General features: G+C 37.0%; 4 protein-coding genes and 1 non-coding gene across 9 annotated transcripts; 4 read left to right on the top strand and 1 right to left on the bottom strand.

Moving 5' to 3' along the window:
• The first annotated feature begins 682 nt into the window (after nt 1-682).
• LOC18614196 (uncharacterized) lies at nt 683-3935 on the top strand. Its single transcript, XM_007051832.3, has 7 exons — nt 683-858; nt 1299-1634; nt 1757-1850; nt 2253-2374; nt 2557-2706; nt 3279-3377; nt 3667-3935. Exons 2-7 carry the CDS (start codon nt 1317-1319, stop codon nt 3715-3717), a joined length of 834 nt encoding a protein of 277 aa, XP_007051894.1. The 5' UTR covers nt 683-858; nt 1299-1316; the 3' UTR covers nt 3718-3935.
• Nucleotides 3936-4039: 104 nt separating this feature from the next.
• On the top strand, nt 4040-7420 carry LOC18614195 (NAD(P)-binding Rossmann-fold superfamily protein). 3 transcript variants are annotated; one of them, XM_088810241.1, is made up of 8 exons: nt 4040-4174; nt 4254-4398; nt 4586-4953; nt 5045-5207; nt 5307-5494; nt 5865-5988; nt 6373-6503; nt 6865-7420. In XM_088810241.1, the coding sequence occupies exons 3-8, from the start codon at nt 4732-4734 to the stop codon at nt 6994-6996; spliced, it is 960 nt and encodes a 319-aa protein (XP_088666367.1). In that variant the 5' UTR covers nt 4040-4174; nt 4254-4398; nt 4586-4731; the 3' UTR covers nt 6997-7420. The 3 variants fall into 3 exon arrangements, with proteins under 3 accessions (XP_088666367.1, XP_017969308.2, XP_088666368.1); XM_018113819.2 differs by having other exon boundaries at nt 4583-4953; XM_088810242.1 differs by having other exon boundaries at nt 4254-4953; nt 6865-7001; nt 7099-7420.
• Nucleotides 4152-4230, bottom strand: LOC148764820 (small nucleolar RNA Z199). Its single transcript, XR_016024321.1, has one exon. It is a non-coding gene; the product is annotated as a small nucleolar RNA Z199 (small nucleolar RNA).
• Nucleotides 7421-7941: 521 nt separating the features above from the next.
• LOC18614194 (uncharacterized) lies at nt 7942-9831 on the top strand. 2 transcript variants are annotated; one of them, XM_007051829.3, is made up of 3 exons: nt 7942-8101; nt 8247-8452; nt 9560-9831. In XM_007051829.3, the coding sequence occupies exons 2-3, from the start codon at nt 8276-8278 to the stop codon at nt 9632-9634; spliced, it is 252 nt and encodes an 83-aa protein (XP_007051891.1). In that variant the 5' UTR covers nt 7942-8101; nt 8247-8275; the 3' UTR covers nt 9635-9831. The 2 variants fall into 2 exon arrangements, with proteins under 2 accessions (XP_007051891.1, XP_088659431.1); XM_088803305.1 differs by having other exon boundaries at nt 7967-8101; nt 8270-8452.
• A 1255-nt stretch (nt 9832-11086) lies between these two features.
• NAD-ME2 (NAD-dependent malic enzyme 2) lies at nt 11087-17320 on the top strand. Of its 2 annotated transcripts, none has more exons than XM_007051826.3 (19): nt 11087-11357; nt 11633-11729; nt 12064-12182; nt 12279-12446; nt 12582-12710; nt 13122-13182; nt 13325-13428; nt 13509-13592; nt 13718-13824; nt 13948-14047; nt 14377-14484; nt 14672-14737; nt 14899-14971; nt 15064-15150; nt 15325-15379; nt 15469-15540; nt 16241-16303; nt 16637-16751; nt 17029-17320. In XM_007051826.3, exons 1-19 carry the CDS (start codon nt 11226-11228, stop codon nt 17098-17100), a joined length of 1812 nt encoding a protein of 603 aa, XP_007051888.1. In that variant the 5' UTR covers nt 11087-11225; the 3' UTR covers nt 17101-17320. The 2 variants fall into 2 exon arrangements, with proteins under 2 accessions (XP_007051888.1, XP_088659190.1); XM_088803064.1 differs by having other exon boundaries at nt 11215-11357; nt 11628-11729.
• Nucleotides 17321-17697: the final 377 nt, after the last annotated feature.

The raw sequence follows: 17697 nt of genomic DNA, 5'->3' as shown, positions 1-17697 counted from the left end.
TTTCGAAATCTTGATGAACTTAACAAATTTCATATATAAATATTTTATATAATTTTAATAATAAATTTAATATGATAAATAATTAAACTATTCATTCATTTATTATAATTTAAAGCTAAAAGAATTACAAAGGATTTATCTCATGATTGTTCAACTCCTTGCTAGAATCTCTTTTATATACAAAAGGTACCCCATTGATTAAAATTAGTGCATCAAAATGTAACATTTTTAAATATTATTTTACTTATCCTTAATCAATATCAATTAAAATAAACAAAAATGAAAGTCAATAAATTCGCGTTACTTAAGTTATAGCTAATCATTTTACCATAGGTTTAATTTTTGCTAGATTGTCATTTTTTCGAGATGGTTACAACTTACTTGCATTTATTTTTCTTATTGATAATTACATATATTTATTTTAATTTTTAAATTTTATGATAATAATAATGTGCACGTGGCATGATTTGCGTGGGTCGGCTTGAGGCGTTCGTGGGGCAGACCAAGATTTCCACTGCAGCCAGGGTCGGAAGATCAGAACGACGTTTTGAGTTGGTGGGTCCAGTGCCGATGACATCGATCACTAGGAAACCAAATCCGCTCCATCAGCCACGTATGCAAAACAACGTACGACTGCACACACCTAATCCATTCTCTCATGCTGATTGAATGTTTGGTGGCGTTTCGTGGCTTGCCCGATGAGATGATCATCAAATCACCCACTGGTAGCTTCTTCCCCTGTATTGAACTTTAAACCCCCAAATGCAAATTTCATTTCAAAACCCTAACAATAAATCCGTTCAATTCCAACTTAATTCTTCACTTTCGACTTTGCAAAGCATTTTCTAGGGTCATCAGGTCTAACACTTTTCTCTTTCTCTACCATTTCTCGTTTCACCGGCTTGCCGTTTCTCTTGATAGTTTCTCGTATGTATATCTGCTGTTTGGTTTCCAAGAAAATTATTGGAAAAACAAGTGCTACCTAGTTTCAGCCAAAAAATGAAAAGAAATTGAGTTTGTTAGTAACACATTTGAAATTTGCGATGGGATGAAGTGCACGTTTCTTGCTCTATTAAGCATATTTTAAGGGAACTTTTGCTTTTATTGCTTAAATTTGGTTTTGGTTTGTTTTCTCTTGGTCTGAGAGGAATACATTTGCCCTAAACTGTTCTGCAATTTTCATCTTTTAGAAAATTTGGTCAACTGATTGTTGTTTATAAACTGATTGTACGATTGCAATTTGTGGTACTTTTGGAACATGGGTTTAGTTTTGATTTTTTTCTTTTTTCTTTTATTAGTTTTGAGCACAGAAGAGAATGTTGATGGGTCATGCAGATAGTCTATCAGAACTTCGATCGTCAAAGGATCAGCTACTTGCTGATCCTGAGGAGCTGGAAGATGATTTCCATTTAGATAGTTCTGAACCGATATTGTACACAGCTTCCTTTGAAGAACTTGCAAGAAACAATCTTCAGTATGACACCATTATATGGGTTTCTATATCATTGTTGCTGGTTTTGGCCTGGGGTGTTGGCATCATCATGTTGCTCTACCTCCCCATTAGAAGATATGTGCTTCAGAAAGATATTTCGTCACGCAAACTGTATGTCACACCTAGCGAAATAGTTTACAAGGTATGTATATGGCTTGAACACAGAGAAGTAGGGCATGAACTTGTGCTTATTTTATGGTGGTTATCTATGAGAAAGAGAGAAGTTTATTTTGAGTTTAACCCCTTTTTTCTTCTATTTTGAAGGTCTCAAGGCCTTCTTTCATACCCTTTTGGGGCATAACAACAATTGAGAAACATGTACTGCTTTCCAAGGTGATTGATATTATAATTGAACAAGGTACTAGTTCTGGCCTTGCTAAATGTTTCTTGTTTAATTGCTTTGCTTCTTCTAAGTGGTGGATAATTTTGTATATGAGATAACATGCGTCTTATCATTTGCTCAGCAAGGGTAAAAAGAACAATAACATGTATATATGATCCCCCTTTCCACCTATTATTGCTTAAGTGCCAATATGGAGCATCTGGTTTGATTAACAAATCTTGACTGCCGTTTTGTCTGTGATGCATTGTATATTCAAGACTTTGGTTATTCTTTACATCATGGATCTGTAAGCTGTTGTGGTTAATGAATTGGTCTTATTTTGCTTTGTTTTATTTTTTGTCTGCATTTGGGTGTATACACATTACTGTAGAGATGGTTCCTTTCAAAAGAATAAGACATGTGCTGTGATTTTAACAGGCTGGTTGCAATCAGTTTATGGCATCTATACCTTTAGAGTTGAAAGTGTAGCACATGGAAAAGCTGCACCTGTTGATGAACTACAGGTTCAAGGGGTTGCAAACCCTGCACTTCTGAGAAAGGTAATGGCATTTATTTCTTATGTTGATATCTTCTTTTACTTAAGATTTTTCCTTGTAATGTTTGGAAAATGATGAAATTCATTCTCATAAACAATTACAATGAACCATGGTTAATTGATTGCTTATATGCTGTTTTATATGAAGTGTCCTCATGGAGAATGAAAAACATAAATGAATGTCAGGTCATCGTAAGAGAAGCTGCAAAGGCAATACAGGATGTTGGTAAAAGTTGGAAACTATCTACCGTCACTGGTGAAGTGGAAACTATATCTCGAAAGACATCATTGACAGAAGGGCAACCTATCCTAAGATCACCGGCCAAAACTAAGAAGGTAATTTAACCCCTTGAACCATCAAAATTGTGCACTTAATCACCACCGTTTCTCTGGTAAGCATGGGAAATATCGATGTGTGCTTGGACAGGCCTACCACATGTCTTCCTATTTAAGTCAATTGGATTTAGGATACAGCACATTCCAATTTAGTTAGTTACAGTTGGTGCGAAGTTGAACCTGTAACTGTGCCTTTGAGTTGTGTAAGGTCATGTCAGAGTAGATTGATTTCAGATTCTTTTCTGATAGGGGAAAGGAGGGCATTCTGGAGTGGTTCATTTTGGGAATGTTTTGAATTTTGGTTGTATTTAAGTATGACTACAAAAGAAAGTACGTTCACATGTTGATTGCTGTGGTAGCAAAAATATTGGAATTTTTCGTTGTCTGAACTTATGGTTTAAACAAGGCCTCCCAAGAACAAATGCAAAGATGCTTGTAAAATATGGTTTCTTGCATGAAGAAACAAATTGCTAACTCTTAACACCATTCTGCATGCTATTTTTATTAGTAATTTTTTTCTCTTTCTTAGCCAGATTTATGCTTTACTAATTACTGTTGCACATGTTATTCAGATGGCAGCTTCACCGCATCATTCTTCTGTGGAGCGCAGAGCAGTGATGCCTGGAGAGTTGTTTCTGCAAAAACTTGATGAAGTCAATAAATCAGTAAAGGTTTGGACCATCTCATTTCTCTTTATTGCACTCGTAAAAGAGTTGGTACGCATGCTTGGTTCAGAGAATAAATAAAATAGTTCACCCAGAAATGAATTGTTGTTGTCCCTGAGGCCTGAGGTTTATTAATGGCTATGAACATTTTGTCCATGCTAAGTACTGTAGACCTTAATGCTCCATACTTGCAGAGTTTTGATGACTTATTGGTTAATTGTTTTTGGTTTTTCTCTTTTTGATGCTTTTTCTTTCATGAACACTGTTAGTAATGCTTCATTGTCTGCTACTCCAGAAAATTGAGTTGCTCATTGAGAAGTCCCATGCTTCCTCAGAAAGCAGCTGAGATGCCATGTTGCGGTCGTGGTAGCAGAAGCCAGAAAGTTTCCATTTGTATGAAATGCAGAGTTGAACTTCATATCCTCAAACTTCAGAGACTTCCTTTTTTTTTTGTAAATAGTAGCGATATATTCATGTTCATTAATTCAATTGTTATTCAACAGAGTCCCAAATTGTTGTTTGCATTGATTCTGCATATCGTATTCTAAACATGATTATTCCTTCTGATTGATTTTTCCTATCATCAAATGAAAGAAAAAAAAAAAAGGGTTAATCCTCAAACTTCTCAAATCGCATGAAGCTTTAAGTTTAACCTTTTGAATATCCAAAGAACAAGAAGAAAGAGAAGTGACTCAAAATCCTTTTTGTACTAAAAGAAAAGGAAAAAGGAACACCCATACTGAATCAAAATGGAAAATTTGTAGAGGGGAGACAAACGAAGTTCATCAGAGACTTAAATACAAGTAATCACGAAACAAATCGATTCCTTATGTTGCAGTTTTTTCCTCATCATTTGATCATTCTCCGATTGTCTCCCATCAGATTCATGAATTGATGTGAAAAGGAAGAGAAAAAACGAAGGACACCTATCGCCGACTCGAGAAATGGGACAGATCAAACGAGAATCTAAACGAAGAAATGACAGGGTCGGCAACTGGTTATTCAGTTGGTATATATGGAGCAACAGGTGGGAAAACAAACCCTAATTTGATTTGGTATATAGCAAAAACATCGGGGAAAAAAATTCGTCTTTATTTATTTATTTGGAGAATTAAAAATTTAATAGGAAATGCATTGTCGTCGTTTTTGGTCTTTTCTGAGACTGATATTTATGCCGCCTGATCACAAATTTGAACTCACGTGCACTCCAGTAGCTATCCGACGACAGTGATGAAAACTTAAGAAGCTTCCTTTCCTTCCTTTATTCATTCTATCTCCAACTATCCAACCAACGGTACCAAACCCTGACGAACCTTCTTACCAAAATCCCGAAGCCCCAGCAAAAATCTGAAAGGGAGAAATGAGCAAGAAGAAAGTGTTGGTGGTGGGAGGCACAGGCTACTTGGGGCAACATGTATTGCAAGGATTTGCAGAGATCCGAGGAACCCCTTATGATGTGGCATTCACTTACAACTCCTTTCCTCCCCAGCCATTGCTCGATGCTTTTCCCGACTCTTTTGCTTTTCAGGTCGATTTGAAGACCGGACTCGGTTTCCATTCCATTTCACAACAATTTGGCCAGGTTACCTCCTTTCCAATCCTTTTTTTGCCTTATTTCATTTAACTAAACAGAAAACTGAAATATTTTAGGCTTGTGATGTGGGAAATGGCAGCCTGATGTGGTGGTGAACTGCGCCGCTCTCTCGGTGCCACGCGCTTGCGAGAAAGACCCTGACGCCGCTACATCTATCAATGTGCCTACTTCTCTTGTAAACTGGTTGTCAAGCTTTACCCAAGATGACAATACTCTTCTTATTCATCTTTCGACGGATCAGGGTAAGTGAATTATTGATTTTTATGAATTCTAATTGTTTGAGATAAGGTCTGAATTTGAAATGCATTTCTTTTTTTTGGTTGCTTGGTTTTATGCTTTAGTGTATGAAGGGGTGAAATCGTTTTACAAGGAAGAAGATGAAGCTGTTCCTGTTAATGTTTATGGTAAATCAAAAGTTGCAGCTGAGCGGTTCATCTCTGAGAAATGGGCAAATTTTGCTATTTTGAGAAGTAGTATTATATTTGGGCCACAAACTGTCTCACCTGTTCCAAAATCTCTCCCAATTCAGGTGTGGAAGCTGAATTCCCTATGATTATTCATTTCTTTTCCACCTTTTTGGCTAAGATTATGATTTTTCTTATTAGCCTTTTAATGTTCATCCAATTTTCATTATGTGCTGCGAACAAAAAATGTCTGTAGAAAATAGCAGGGCAGCTTAGCATTCCATATTCCATCCAAGTAAAGGGGTTAAATAGACACCGTATGGAATGAAAAGCATTAATGTTGATTACATAGCAGTTGAGTTGAATTTGCTTCTTGTATAATGTTAATTCTCATACGTAGTTAAGTACACAAAATGTTCTAGTTGTATATTTTATTAGTTAGCATTCTTGATTGTTTCATTATTAACTAATGATTTATACCCGAACTTGTTGCAGTGGATTGATGGTGTCCTTTCCAAAGGAGATAAAGTGGAGTTTTTTTATGATGAGTACCGCTGCCCAGTGTATGTCAAGGATGTTGTGACTATCATCCTGACTTTGATTGACAAATGGTTCTCAGGTATGAAGCTACTATCTGTGCTTATATAGATAATATTTGTAAATAGATTGTGAGAAGCTCCTTCTGTCTCTGCTGTTTTGATGGAAGATTGTAATATGATAGCATTTCATGCTTTTGATATGGGGTTGACCTCTTGTAAAGGTATTATCTTCTACCCTATAGCACATCGCAGATAGTTCACTTGGGAAAGAATGCAAAAGTGGCCTAGTCAGCAATCTTTTGTCTTCATTCTCTCAACTTTCTTCTTTATTATTGCTTTGTTTTCGTATTTTCTCATTTTCAATGGGTAGGTCCCTCTTCTGAGTCTTTGTGGTGCTTTTACTTCTCAAAAGAAATTTTCATCTGTAATTCTTATCCTAACTGGTCTTATGTTGCTTACCCAAGAGGGTAAGAAAACGCAGTTGCTACTAAATGTTGGTGGACCAGACAGGGTATCCCGTGTTCAAATGGCTGAGGCTGTTGCACAAATTGGAGGACATGATTCCTCCTTAATTAAACCAATATCTGCATCATCTGTAAGTTTACCTTTTAAAACTCATGAAAAAAAATAATCTTATTCCTGTGCTCTGAACTTAGTAGCATGCTATCGTTTAATTTATGGCCTGGTGATTCATCCTTTCTTCATGGCTATCTGATTCTGGAGAGGTTTTCTATTGATCTTTACTCAATAGCATAGACCAACATGGTTCCAAGATTCTCAGCATGCTCTTTATTTGGAACGAGAATTTTGATTAAAATATATATGCTTTCCATGATAGAGAAACCCTTTTCAGTTCCCCCAGTCCCGCTCTCTTTCATTTTCTTTTGTTTCATTCCCTTTTTATGTGGATTGTTTTTCTGTACCTGGCTGTTGTAACTGAGATGTTGGTTTCTCAGGTTGACCGAGGTGTTATGTCCCCTGCTGATATATCTATGGATATTACCAAACTGGTTCAGACACTGAATATTTCTCCTACTCCATTTAAAGATGGTGTGAAATTGACACTTGCAGTTGAAACATGCTCGTGATGTTGGTACGATCAATTGATGTTGACCATTTTTGTATAATGCAACTTGGGCATCTATGTAGGGATATAACTTTTGTGTTTATGCTGGTATTTGTTATCGAAGAACATCCATACAGCTTGCGAGAGGAACGAGTATCCCCTATGATCAAGATCCAAGAAGAACAAATACAGTCGTCTTACCTATTTGTGCCTCTTTTTCTGAAAATAAGTACATACTTGTATCCAAAATGTCATTACATGTAAAATAAGGTGGCTCTAGCACCTCATTCATCCTCTGTCTTTGTCTCTGTTCCAAGGCTAAAGAGCACTTCATTTGTCCAGATTCCTTCAAAGTTGCAATAAGGCCAAAGAGTTGTTATTTTGTTATAGATGTTTGTGTTCTTCTGGGGCAACAATGAACACCTACAAATTCAAGTTGCATGATCTCTCCAATCCCTAATTATTCTGAATCCCCTAATGATAGTCAACTTAGGGCTACTGAGCTTCTTTTAACAATTTTTTTCTCATTAGGGCAAGCTAGATTCCTTTATTGAGAAAATGAAAGAAGAATTGTAGACATAGTGAATGGTTGGTAAATGGTACAATTCAAGGAAATCACTCACATTTCTTGGAGTAACAAAGTTTACTTTTATTTAGTAGTAACGGGTTTATAATTTATGCACTTTCGATGTATAATATTGGTATGTTACCAATTTAATCATAAAATGTAATTTCATAAATGTGCAAATAATAATTTAAAATTTTTTTAAAATAAATATTTTAAAAATTATGAGTGCTTATTTTTAAAAATTTTTAATTTTTAAATTTATTTATTAATAAGATGATAATATTCGATTACTATACCAAGAGTTCATCAAATATAAATTTTAATAGTAATGAATAAATAAAAGAGACCAGGTAACATGCCGTTTAAGTGGTATATAAATCAGCAACAACTGGGCTTCCAGGCATGGGCTCTTACGATAGCAAAAAGACGAAAAACTCCTCGATCAACCAGAATATAACGACCGACAAATACCAAAAGCCCTTCCTGTAGTTCACTGTCTCCATTTGCGAACAAAAGGAGGCTCAGCTGATCGTCGATTCTGACCTGCCATTTCTCTCAGGTGAGCCAATCGCCGGACCGGACTAGCCCTTCTCCTTTTCGCTCTATATCCTTGCAACTACAGTTTGGTTTTTAAACTCCAATTGGGTTTTTCTTTTGATACATTTTTCAATTCTCATCTGATCTAATTACTTTGGTGGTCGCAGTTCGATCACATCGAGTAAATTAGGAAAAGATGGGAGGAGGAGGAGGAGAGCATGGGCATGGAGCAGAGGATTTCAGGAAGAAGGTGTGGAGCATGTCGGGAGGCCCATACTGCCGGCCGAAGCACTGGCGTCGCAACACCGCCATTGCCATGTTCGGTGTTGTCCTCATCTGCATCCCCATTGCCATGAAATCCGCCGAGCTCGAGGTTCCTAAACCCCCTCTTTTCTCCCTTTATTAGTGTTTTTTACTGCCATTCAGAACGCCTATTAGCCTGATTATATGAATTGTTGAATCTAGGTTTAGCCCTTTTTATAATCTGAATGATTCGAACCTATATAAATGTTCATGCTAAAATTTCTATTATGGATTTGGTCCATCGTAAGCAAATTTATTAGTTCTGGTGGATTCTTACCTTTCTAAGAAATGTAGATTGTTTGGAATTAGATGGAAGGAATGTTAGCGTGAACTCTTTAAGGGTTTTAGTTTGTGCTTGTACAAAATGTTGGTTGAAGCTTGAAATTTTAGATATAAGCAAAGACTAGTAACTGTGAAACATAGAAGTGGATATGAAGGTCCAATATGATAATCTCTTTGGAACAGTCTATTTGCTTGATCATTCAGACATTTAATAGAAAGCTATAAACGGTCTAAACCATAGTTCTTTGATTATTCTTGTTTAAATTTTATTCATAAAACAAAGTTTTGGTGTTCATTAAAATTGCTCTCAGTTTCATTATAACCCATCAATGCTGTGCAAGAATCAAGTTTTTCTAGTGGCTGGCTACCAGCCAGGCACTTATTCCCGATTGAATACCAATAGGCCTACTGTTTCCCAGTTTACATAATGATTTAAGATTGCAGCTTTTTACGTTCTCTTCTGATGAACTAGAAGTTAAGATCCTCAAGGGCATTTAATCTCTAATCTTGTTCTACTACATGCCAATGTTAGAAGCCAACTGTCTATATGTCTTCCAAAATGGTCATTTTGTCATTCAGGCAATGTTACTTTGTCACTTCATCAAGTGATTGAAGTCAATGTTAGATTTTTATTGCTTTATATGCACTTCTTATCTCCTTAAGCAGCACCAGTCTCAGGTGATCAAACTGACATATCGCAGAGAAAAAATGCTGCATTTTTAATTCCAAGTTGCTCAACAGTAGAAACTAGATGTGTATTGCCATGAGCTGTTTTGAAACTTTGTGGCAAAAACTGTTAACTTTTGGATGACTTCTTTAAAACTCGTGCATCTGCATTTTTCAGCTAGCTCATATTCCCAAGATAGTTTTTAGCTAAAGATTAATTTGCTTGCAGCAACGGCCTCATCACCCTGTTCGTCCGATTCCTTCACAGCTTTGGTGCAAGAACTTTGGAAAGAAAGATTATTAAGCCTGTCCAGTCTGTCCAGGGTTGTTGAATGAAGTACTGTTGGCAATTCAAACCAGCCTACGGGTGGTAGTTTCACAAACATGTAATTGTTTAATACAATGGATTGGGTAACATTTCCTATGATCTGTATTTGAGACCCTTTGACTGGTTTAGCTTTCCATATGATCAATAAGTTGTGACTATTGCTTTCACTGTCATCGTTAAAATCTCAAAACTGGCTTTGTAAGTTCTATAAATTTTGTTATTGAAGAGATATATTTAATGCTGTTTGTAAAGTTTTAGGCCAATTAAGTTGATGGACCATTTAATCCACAAGATAAAGATAACATAAGTTGATGGACCAGGGCACTTGATTGTAGCAGTGAAGATGGGCTAAAGGTTCTCACCCAAAGGTTCCCCACCGCACACGCAAAAGTCTGTCGAGTAGGCTTATGAGCCAACAGGAAATGAGAAGTGAACTCGTTTTCCATTCGCCGCAGCTTGATGTAAAAAGCTTTCTAGAGAGCAGGCTAGGCTAGGGTGGGATAAACTTCCATGGATCACATTCACACCCTAAAGAGAATCAATACCTTTGACTGGAATTGGAATTAATCAGTTTGATTTGAAGGAGACATGGTGCATGAAAAGAAAAATATATACTTAATACTGAATTATTAGAGTTTGATTCCACCCATCGTCCTGTCTAAGGACTTTTTTCTCTTTAAAGCTGAGGAATAAGAACCAATCCTTCCGGTCAAGTGAGTCTCAGGTTGACAGATTCTGTGTTTGTTTCAGTGTTTCTGGTCTCAAATCTCCTTCAAGGAAAATTGTTGTTTAATTTTGGGAGCTGTCAATAACATCAGCTAGAACAAGAAAAGGGGAGAAGCAGGGACATATTCTCCTTCGCGGGTGCACCATAGCCTACGGGTCAAGAACATTCCAACACGAGAGACAGTTCCCTTACGGTGTTGGATTTTAGAATGAACAAAGGGACAATAGCCTTCTTATGCATACCATAAAGTAGCGATTTTTAATGAGCAGAAAATCGAAATGGCGGGCGCTTCCCAGCTTCGCTCACTCACTCCCCAATCCCCAGTTGAACTTGTCAACCCTCAGTTAGAACCGTCCAAACATTGGCCCCACCATTTCCCAATATTAATCCCAACAAGATCTTCCCAAATATGCCCCCGCTGCCCGTGCCTGTCCCTGGCACTCTAGCCACCTCTTTAATCACCGTCCGCTACTCGTACCTAAGCACATTCTCTCCCTGCCCGCTCTTACCGGGCAGCTGTAAAACACTCCCTGTCCATAGTCCCCAACAACTTCAACTGTATTCCACTTTCAGACATACGCACACGGCCTTGGACGACGAATAAAAAATAAAAATAAAAAGAATTAAATCAAAGACAAATTTTTACTATAAATTGAACCAAACACGCTTATAAGCCGAACGACCATCTTGATTCGTCTTTTCTTTTTTTCTCCCAAAGGATTTGCGGCGACATGTTTAGACAGGACAATCTCTAAGTGAAAGTGGATTTTTTTTTAAGAAGTGTGATTGTCTCTGATTCGTTCTGGTGGTGGCTTCGGATCTTGAAATCTAGGTCACAGAATGTGGAATCTGGCGCGATTTGCAGCGTCGAGACTGAGCCGATCGAGGCGGTTGTTCTCGTCGGCGATTCCTGGTCCTTGTATCGTTCACAAGCGTGGTGCTGATATTCTTCATGATCCTTGGTTCAATAAGGTTAGTTTAGTAATTTGATTATTAACTTACTGCGGTCTTGCAATTGGCTATACTATGATCTCCGATGAACTTGTTGTGTTTGTACTTTGAAGTAATTTTTCTTGCTGCTGAAAGTGAATTTTGTTGTGACTCAGAAGTAATTTACGGAGAATCTGAAAGTTCTAAATATTGTTTGAAGACTATGAGCTTGAAACTTGTTTTTGCTGAAGGAAATCGCTGCTTATTCAAAAATTTCGTTTGTTTTCTTATTGTTTCTTTTTTTTCTTTAAGTGTAGGACACTGGCTTTCCTTTGACAGAGAGAGATCGACTAGGGCTCCGTGGCCTGCTTCCGCCTCGTGTGATATCATTTGAGCAGCAATATGATCGTTTCAGTAAGTTTGCAGCACAATTGTTTACTTAGATATATTAGAACTTTGGAAGTTTTGAAACTGAGTGAAGATCTTGGAGATGGTTATTGTAAATTAAGTATATTATATGAGTAACAATGGTTGGTTGCTATTTGTGAATTGTGTGTTAATATTTTGAGTAAGTTTACTAGATGATGTGATAATTTCTATTCTGATTTCATTAGCTAAGTACTCTTTTAGCTTACTAAATTCATTTTGTAATGTATTGGCCTTTTCTAGGAGATTGATTCCTTCTCATTGGTCTTGTCCTCATTTTTAACAGTAGCCTTAATTTTTTAATCTGTTGTTTAATTGGTAGTGGAATCATATCGATCGTTGGAGAGAAATACTAAGTGCCAACCTGAGAGTGTTGTTGCATTAGCAAAATGGAGGATCTTAAATAGATTGCATGACAGGAATGAAACACTATACTACAGAGTAAGTTTGTTGCTCATATCAGCTTATAGTATTTATACAAATTTTTTTTAAGTTCTGATATAATTTAAAGTTTTTCTGCTTTGCTTTTTGCTCCAGGTCCTTATTGATAACATCAAAGATTTTGCTCCAATAATTTACACGCCTACTGTAGGACTAGTATGTCAAAATTACTCTGGGTTGTTTAGACGCCCACGTGGAATGTATTTCAGTGCAAAGGATAAAGGAGAGATGATGTCTATGATATATAATTGGCCAGCTCAACAGGTAAGGTTGTGGATCTGTAAGAGTATCAGAGATGTATGCCATATGCCTTTTGTTCCTTTTCCCTATAGGAAAGCAAGATATCAATTATTGCTTTTGCAGTTCTGATATTATGTTCAATTCACCTCTGTCTCACAGGTTGATATGATAGTCCTGACTGATGGCAGCCGTATTCTTGGCCTTGGTGACCTTGGAGTTCAGGGGATTGGAATACCAATAGGAAAACTTGATATGTATGTTGCTGCTGCTGGTATCAACCCACAAAGAGTATGAACTATAGTCTACTCCTTCTTCTTCTCTTTCTGCCTCCTTCCTGTGTGTATATCTGCCTGCATGTGTGTGTCTGCTGTTTATAACTGTGCTCGTATGTTCTTAATGCTTCAAGCTGGACCATATTTGTGTGTAATATCAATCATTTTCCTACCATTTTCATACCTGTCTTTGGCTGTTGACTGTATTTGACATGTCTACCGTCGGTTATATTTCTGTGTCATACGCATGTGCACTAATATTTTTGGTTGAATGACAGCATTTATGAACTCACAATTATTGGGTTTATATCTTGCTTTCAATGTTTGTTCCTATGTTTTTACAGTATTGTCCATTCTCGCTTTTTTCTTGCTATGGTCACTTTTGTGTTGTAACTTTAATTATGCATTCAACATCTGTCCATGGCAGATTCTCCCGGTTATGCTTGATGTTGGTACTAACAATCAAAAGCTACTTGAAGACCCGCTTTGTGAGTAAAATGCGTACTTAAGCACTTTGTTCTTAAGAAGTTGTTTCATTTGCAGGGTGGACCGTATAATATGCTTGCATGTGACTTTGTTTATTGAGAGGTTGTCAGGATCTCTTTTGAGATGTTCTTTTTGGCTTGACAGATTTGGGACTTAGACAACCTAGGTTGGAAGGCGAAGAATATCTGTCAATTGTTGATGAATTCATGGAAGCAGTTTTTACACGTTGGCCTAAGGCTATTGTACAGGTTAATTTCTCTCTGAAGTGAGACTTTTGTGTTATGCTTGGTTGATATCATGTTGTTTATTTGATTGTTACATCATTCAGTTTGAGGATTTTCAAATGAAGTGGGCCTTTGAAACTCTGGAACGCTATCGGAAAAAGTTTTGCATGTTTAATGATGACATACAGGTGAGCACTTGGTCAGCAATTTACTACTTTTATGGACTAGAGGAGTGTAGTGTAATACGGATTGCTGTGGAATTACTATGAATGCCTCCACAATTAGAATGTTGTGCTTACTTAATGTCTCTTAGGGAACTGCTGGAGTTGCACTTGCTGGATTGTTAGGAACTGTAAGAGCACAAGGTCGATCATTGGCTGACTTTGCAAACCAAAAGATAGTTGTGGTGGGAGCTGGGAGGTACTTGACTAACTTATAGACAAGCGTTGTTGCTCTCTGCTTTACACAATTTTTCTTCTGTTTCGTTGTGCTCATTCCCTCATGGCTTTATTTCTCATATCCATCTTTCTTTCTGTCTTCCAGTGCAGGGCTTGGTGTTCTTAGCATGGCTGTGCAAGCTGTTGCAAGGATGGCAGGAAAAAGTGAAACAGCTGCATCCAACTTTTTCCTACTTGATAAAGATGTATGGTTTTATAGTTCCACTCTAGTACTCGTCATCCTATTTGTGCAAAGGCTTTTCTGTTTTTAGAGATAGGTAATATATACTTTTGCTTGTGTAATATTAAAGTAGGGCTTGCATGAACATGTGAAAAAGGTTTACTAGAAAAGTGATCTAGGTTTTTTATTTTAATTCTTTACTCTGAGTAGTAAATTTTACTTTGGCAATCTAAATGCTCTTGTTTTAGCTGTATGTCAATGGACCATCTGGTAAATTTTCTTTCCTTGGTGAAGGATTTCATCCTCCACCTGGTGGGTAAATACTTAGTTTTCTATTGTTTGTTGTTGGTTAAGGGTCTCATCACTAAAGAGAGGAAGAATCTTGATCCAGCAGCAGCACCATTTGCTAAAGATCCAGGACAGATAGTGGGACTTAGAGAGGGGGCTTCTCTGCTTGAAGTGGTAATTGCCTGGCTGGTATTATAAGGAATTGTGTGCGAAGAAGAAAAGCATTCCCTGCAGACTTTGCAGTCTTGTGTGACAAAAGAGTTGATGCTATACCACACTTTTATAAGTTTAGTCTTCTACTAGTTATAGATGCTCTTCACCTATATAATAATCTAATTGCTGCGAACCAAATTTTATCCAGGTTAAAAAGGTTAAGCCCGATGTGCTTCTTGGTTTGTCTGGAGTTGGTGGTGTGTTCAATGAAGAGGTGGAAGTTTATTTATTTATTTCTGTATCTCTATTGTATATGTTTTGTTGATAACCTTTATTTCTTGTTCAAGGGAATTTATGCTTATTTTCTGATCCTAATTACTTCTTGAGGTCTTTGTTGTGTTGAGTTCCTCACTACTCTGTTGGCACTAAAAACAGGTGCTCAAGGCCATGCATGAATCTGATTCAAGTAAACCTGCTATTTTTGCGATGTCAAATCCCACCATGAATGGTTTGTTTTTGCTGCCCTGTCATGCATTTGGATTTTCCTTATGGAAGCTAGAGATTTTGTCTTGACATTCTGTTTGCATTCTCACTGGACAGCTGAATGCACTGCTGCTGATGCTTTTAAGCATGCTGGAGAAAATATAGTCTTTGCCAGTGGAAGCCCTTTTGAAAATGTCAATCTTGGTATCTTCCATTTTAATTGAAGTTCATCTTGTTTGAAAGATTTTGCATCGTACAATTACAAGCATTTGCTGCTTCTTTAAGGGAGCTGCTGCTGCTGCCTATGTTGTGGTCCATGATTCTAGTTTTTTCAGTTGATGGTTATCACATCTTAAATAATCATTTGCTTGCTGATAGGTAATGGAAAAGTGGGCCATGTAAATCAAGCAAATAACATGTACCTGTTCCCTGGGTTGGTGCTATTTTCTTGTTAATTTTTGTTGTTTAATTGACCATGCTTATATCTTAACTTTGATTTAACTATTATTGCTTTGCATCCAGGATTGGTTTGGGAGCTTTGCTCTCAGGTGCTCATTTTATAACTGATGGAATGTTGCAAGCTGCTGCTGAATGGTATGAATATGATTGTATAGTTGCTTCTATTCTTGTTCTCTTTCTCTTTCTTAATAAAGCTTGAAGTTTAGAATTCACAGTGAAGAATGCTTGGAAATCCCCTACTTAATATTTGTAATATCCAGCTGGCTTTTATAGAACTTTATGCGGAATTCTGAATTTCTGATTCTAGTTGATAAACAGTAAAGCTGACTTCAAAGGGACTTTAGTTTCTTAGTGATTCAATATTAGAGCCCCAAAAAGAAAATATGCAATTGTAAGCTTTTGTTCCCCCATGCTATTATGCATTCTTTAGGTTTCTGTTTCCGTAAATTCTACTGTTAGACTTTGGTTACAATAACATGTTTGCAGTTCACGAAAGTATGCACTCTAGGTGTCCTATATGCATTAGACTGCATGACCTAATTCTTGTGTTGATTCTTATTTCAATAAATAAAGCTGTATCCGCGAACTCCATCAATGTATGATTTTAATATATAAAATGCTAATTGATTAAATTAGTCTACTAATCAGTTGTGCTTGTGCATATATATTTATAGGAATAAGCCTTTTTGTCAGCTGCATGATTGAGTATATAATAATTGAAATTCGTTAATAGCCAGTTTGGTTTCCATTTCTTCATTTTCTTTTTCGCCATTGGAAACATGGATGAAAGTTCCATTTAATTCCGGAAGTTGTGAATGTGATGCTATCCTTGCAGCCTTGCATCTTATATGACTGATGAAGAAATTCAGAGGGGCATCTTGTATCCATCTATCAATAGGTAATATTCTCTGCTTTCACTGGTGACTCTTTTCTTTTTGTTGACAGTGGTGAAAATTATTGGTTCTGTTCTTTCTTCATATTCTCAAAATTTTCAATGGAGACCCAGATTTTTCAAATGCTTAAAACTTTTATGGTTTAGTGGATATGCTAATGCTATCAATAGATCATTTGCCTGTCACAACGTTACTTTAAGTAGACAGGTTTCTATCTCACCAGTACGTGATCATTGGGGCGAATGTATGGTTTTGGCGTCCCAGTTATAAAACTATTCCAACACTTTTTTTAATGCTTTGCTTCACCATCAATTTCATTCTGCCTCTGCACCATGCAGTATTCGACATATCACAGCAGAGGTTGGAGCATCTGTCCTGCGAGCTGCTGTTGCAGAGGAACTGGCAGAAGGGCATGGAGATGTGGGTCCCCGAGAGCTGGCGCACATGTCAAAAGTATGAAACTTTTTTCACCTTTCTTTTTCTTTATGTCCCCGGGTTGTGAACTGGACTTGCACACTGATTATGATAAATTGTGATGCAAAGGAATGTCTAATACTGTTAAGTTAGCCATAAATCCGACCTCAAATCTGCTAACAGGCAAGCTGGGGTGCCTATCATGGTTCACATGGTTTGTCTAGGAAGCCATTTGCTTGGTTTCTCCCTTAGAAAATGGGTTTCTTATTATTATTATTATTTATTTTTGGCTTTGGTTTTTCACTTATGGGTGCAGGAGGAGACGGTGGAATACGTATTTCGAAATATGTGGTACCCTATTTACAGCCCACTTGTTCATGAGAAGTAGGCTCAGAATTCTTTTTTCCACGATTTGGATGGAGGCTATTTCTATGTAGACTGCTGCCCCAAGTTGAGCAGCCTAAGGGTAATGACCCTGTTCACTAACGTTGTTTTAGTACTAGTATTGAATTAACTCTATATTTTTTAATTCTCAATGTTTATCAAGAGTTCAAAACATATTAAAATCTTCATTTTCAGCAAATAATTATCTGTAATTCTTCTTCTTATACTGCTTCGTTTTAATCAGCTGACTGCTACGTCATACCAATCTCACTTGGCCCTCTATGAGTCCAAAAATATCTCTTTCCTCATTATTTCTCTTCGTCAGATATTTTGCCCTTACAACGATGTCCTCTCGAATCAACTTCTTTCCATTTAATGAGAGCATTGAATTCTTTGAGTTTGATGTCCCAATGAACATGGATCAAGAATGGGTTTTTCTCCAAGGTGGAGCTATTGTGGTTTTTCTGGCAGAAAAATACAGAACGATGTTTTTTTTTTTTTGAAAAGTGATGATATTATTAATAGTCTCACATGAGAGACAAAGGTAAGCTGCAGTGGCTTACAAAACCAAAAAGAGTCCTTGGCGTAAGGACTGGCAAAA

Source organism: Theobroma cacao, chromosome 1 (assembly GCF_053813885.1).
Source record: "Theobroma cacao isolate CCN51 chromosome 1, ASM5381388v1, whole genome shotgun sequence".
Taxonomy (NCBI): domain Eukaryota; kingdom Viridiplantae; phylum Streptophyta; class Magnoliopsida; order Malvales; family Malvaceae; genus Theobroma; species Theobroma cacao.
The sequence above is the reverse complement of the archived record's forward strand: the minus strand, read 5'-3'. Positions and strand labels throughout refer to the sequence as shown.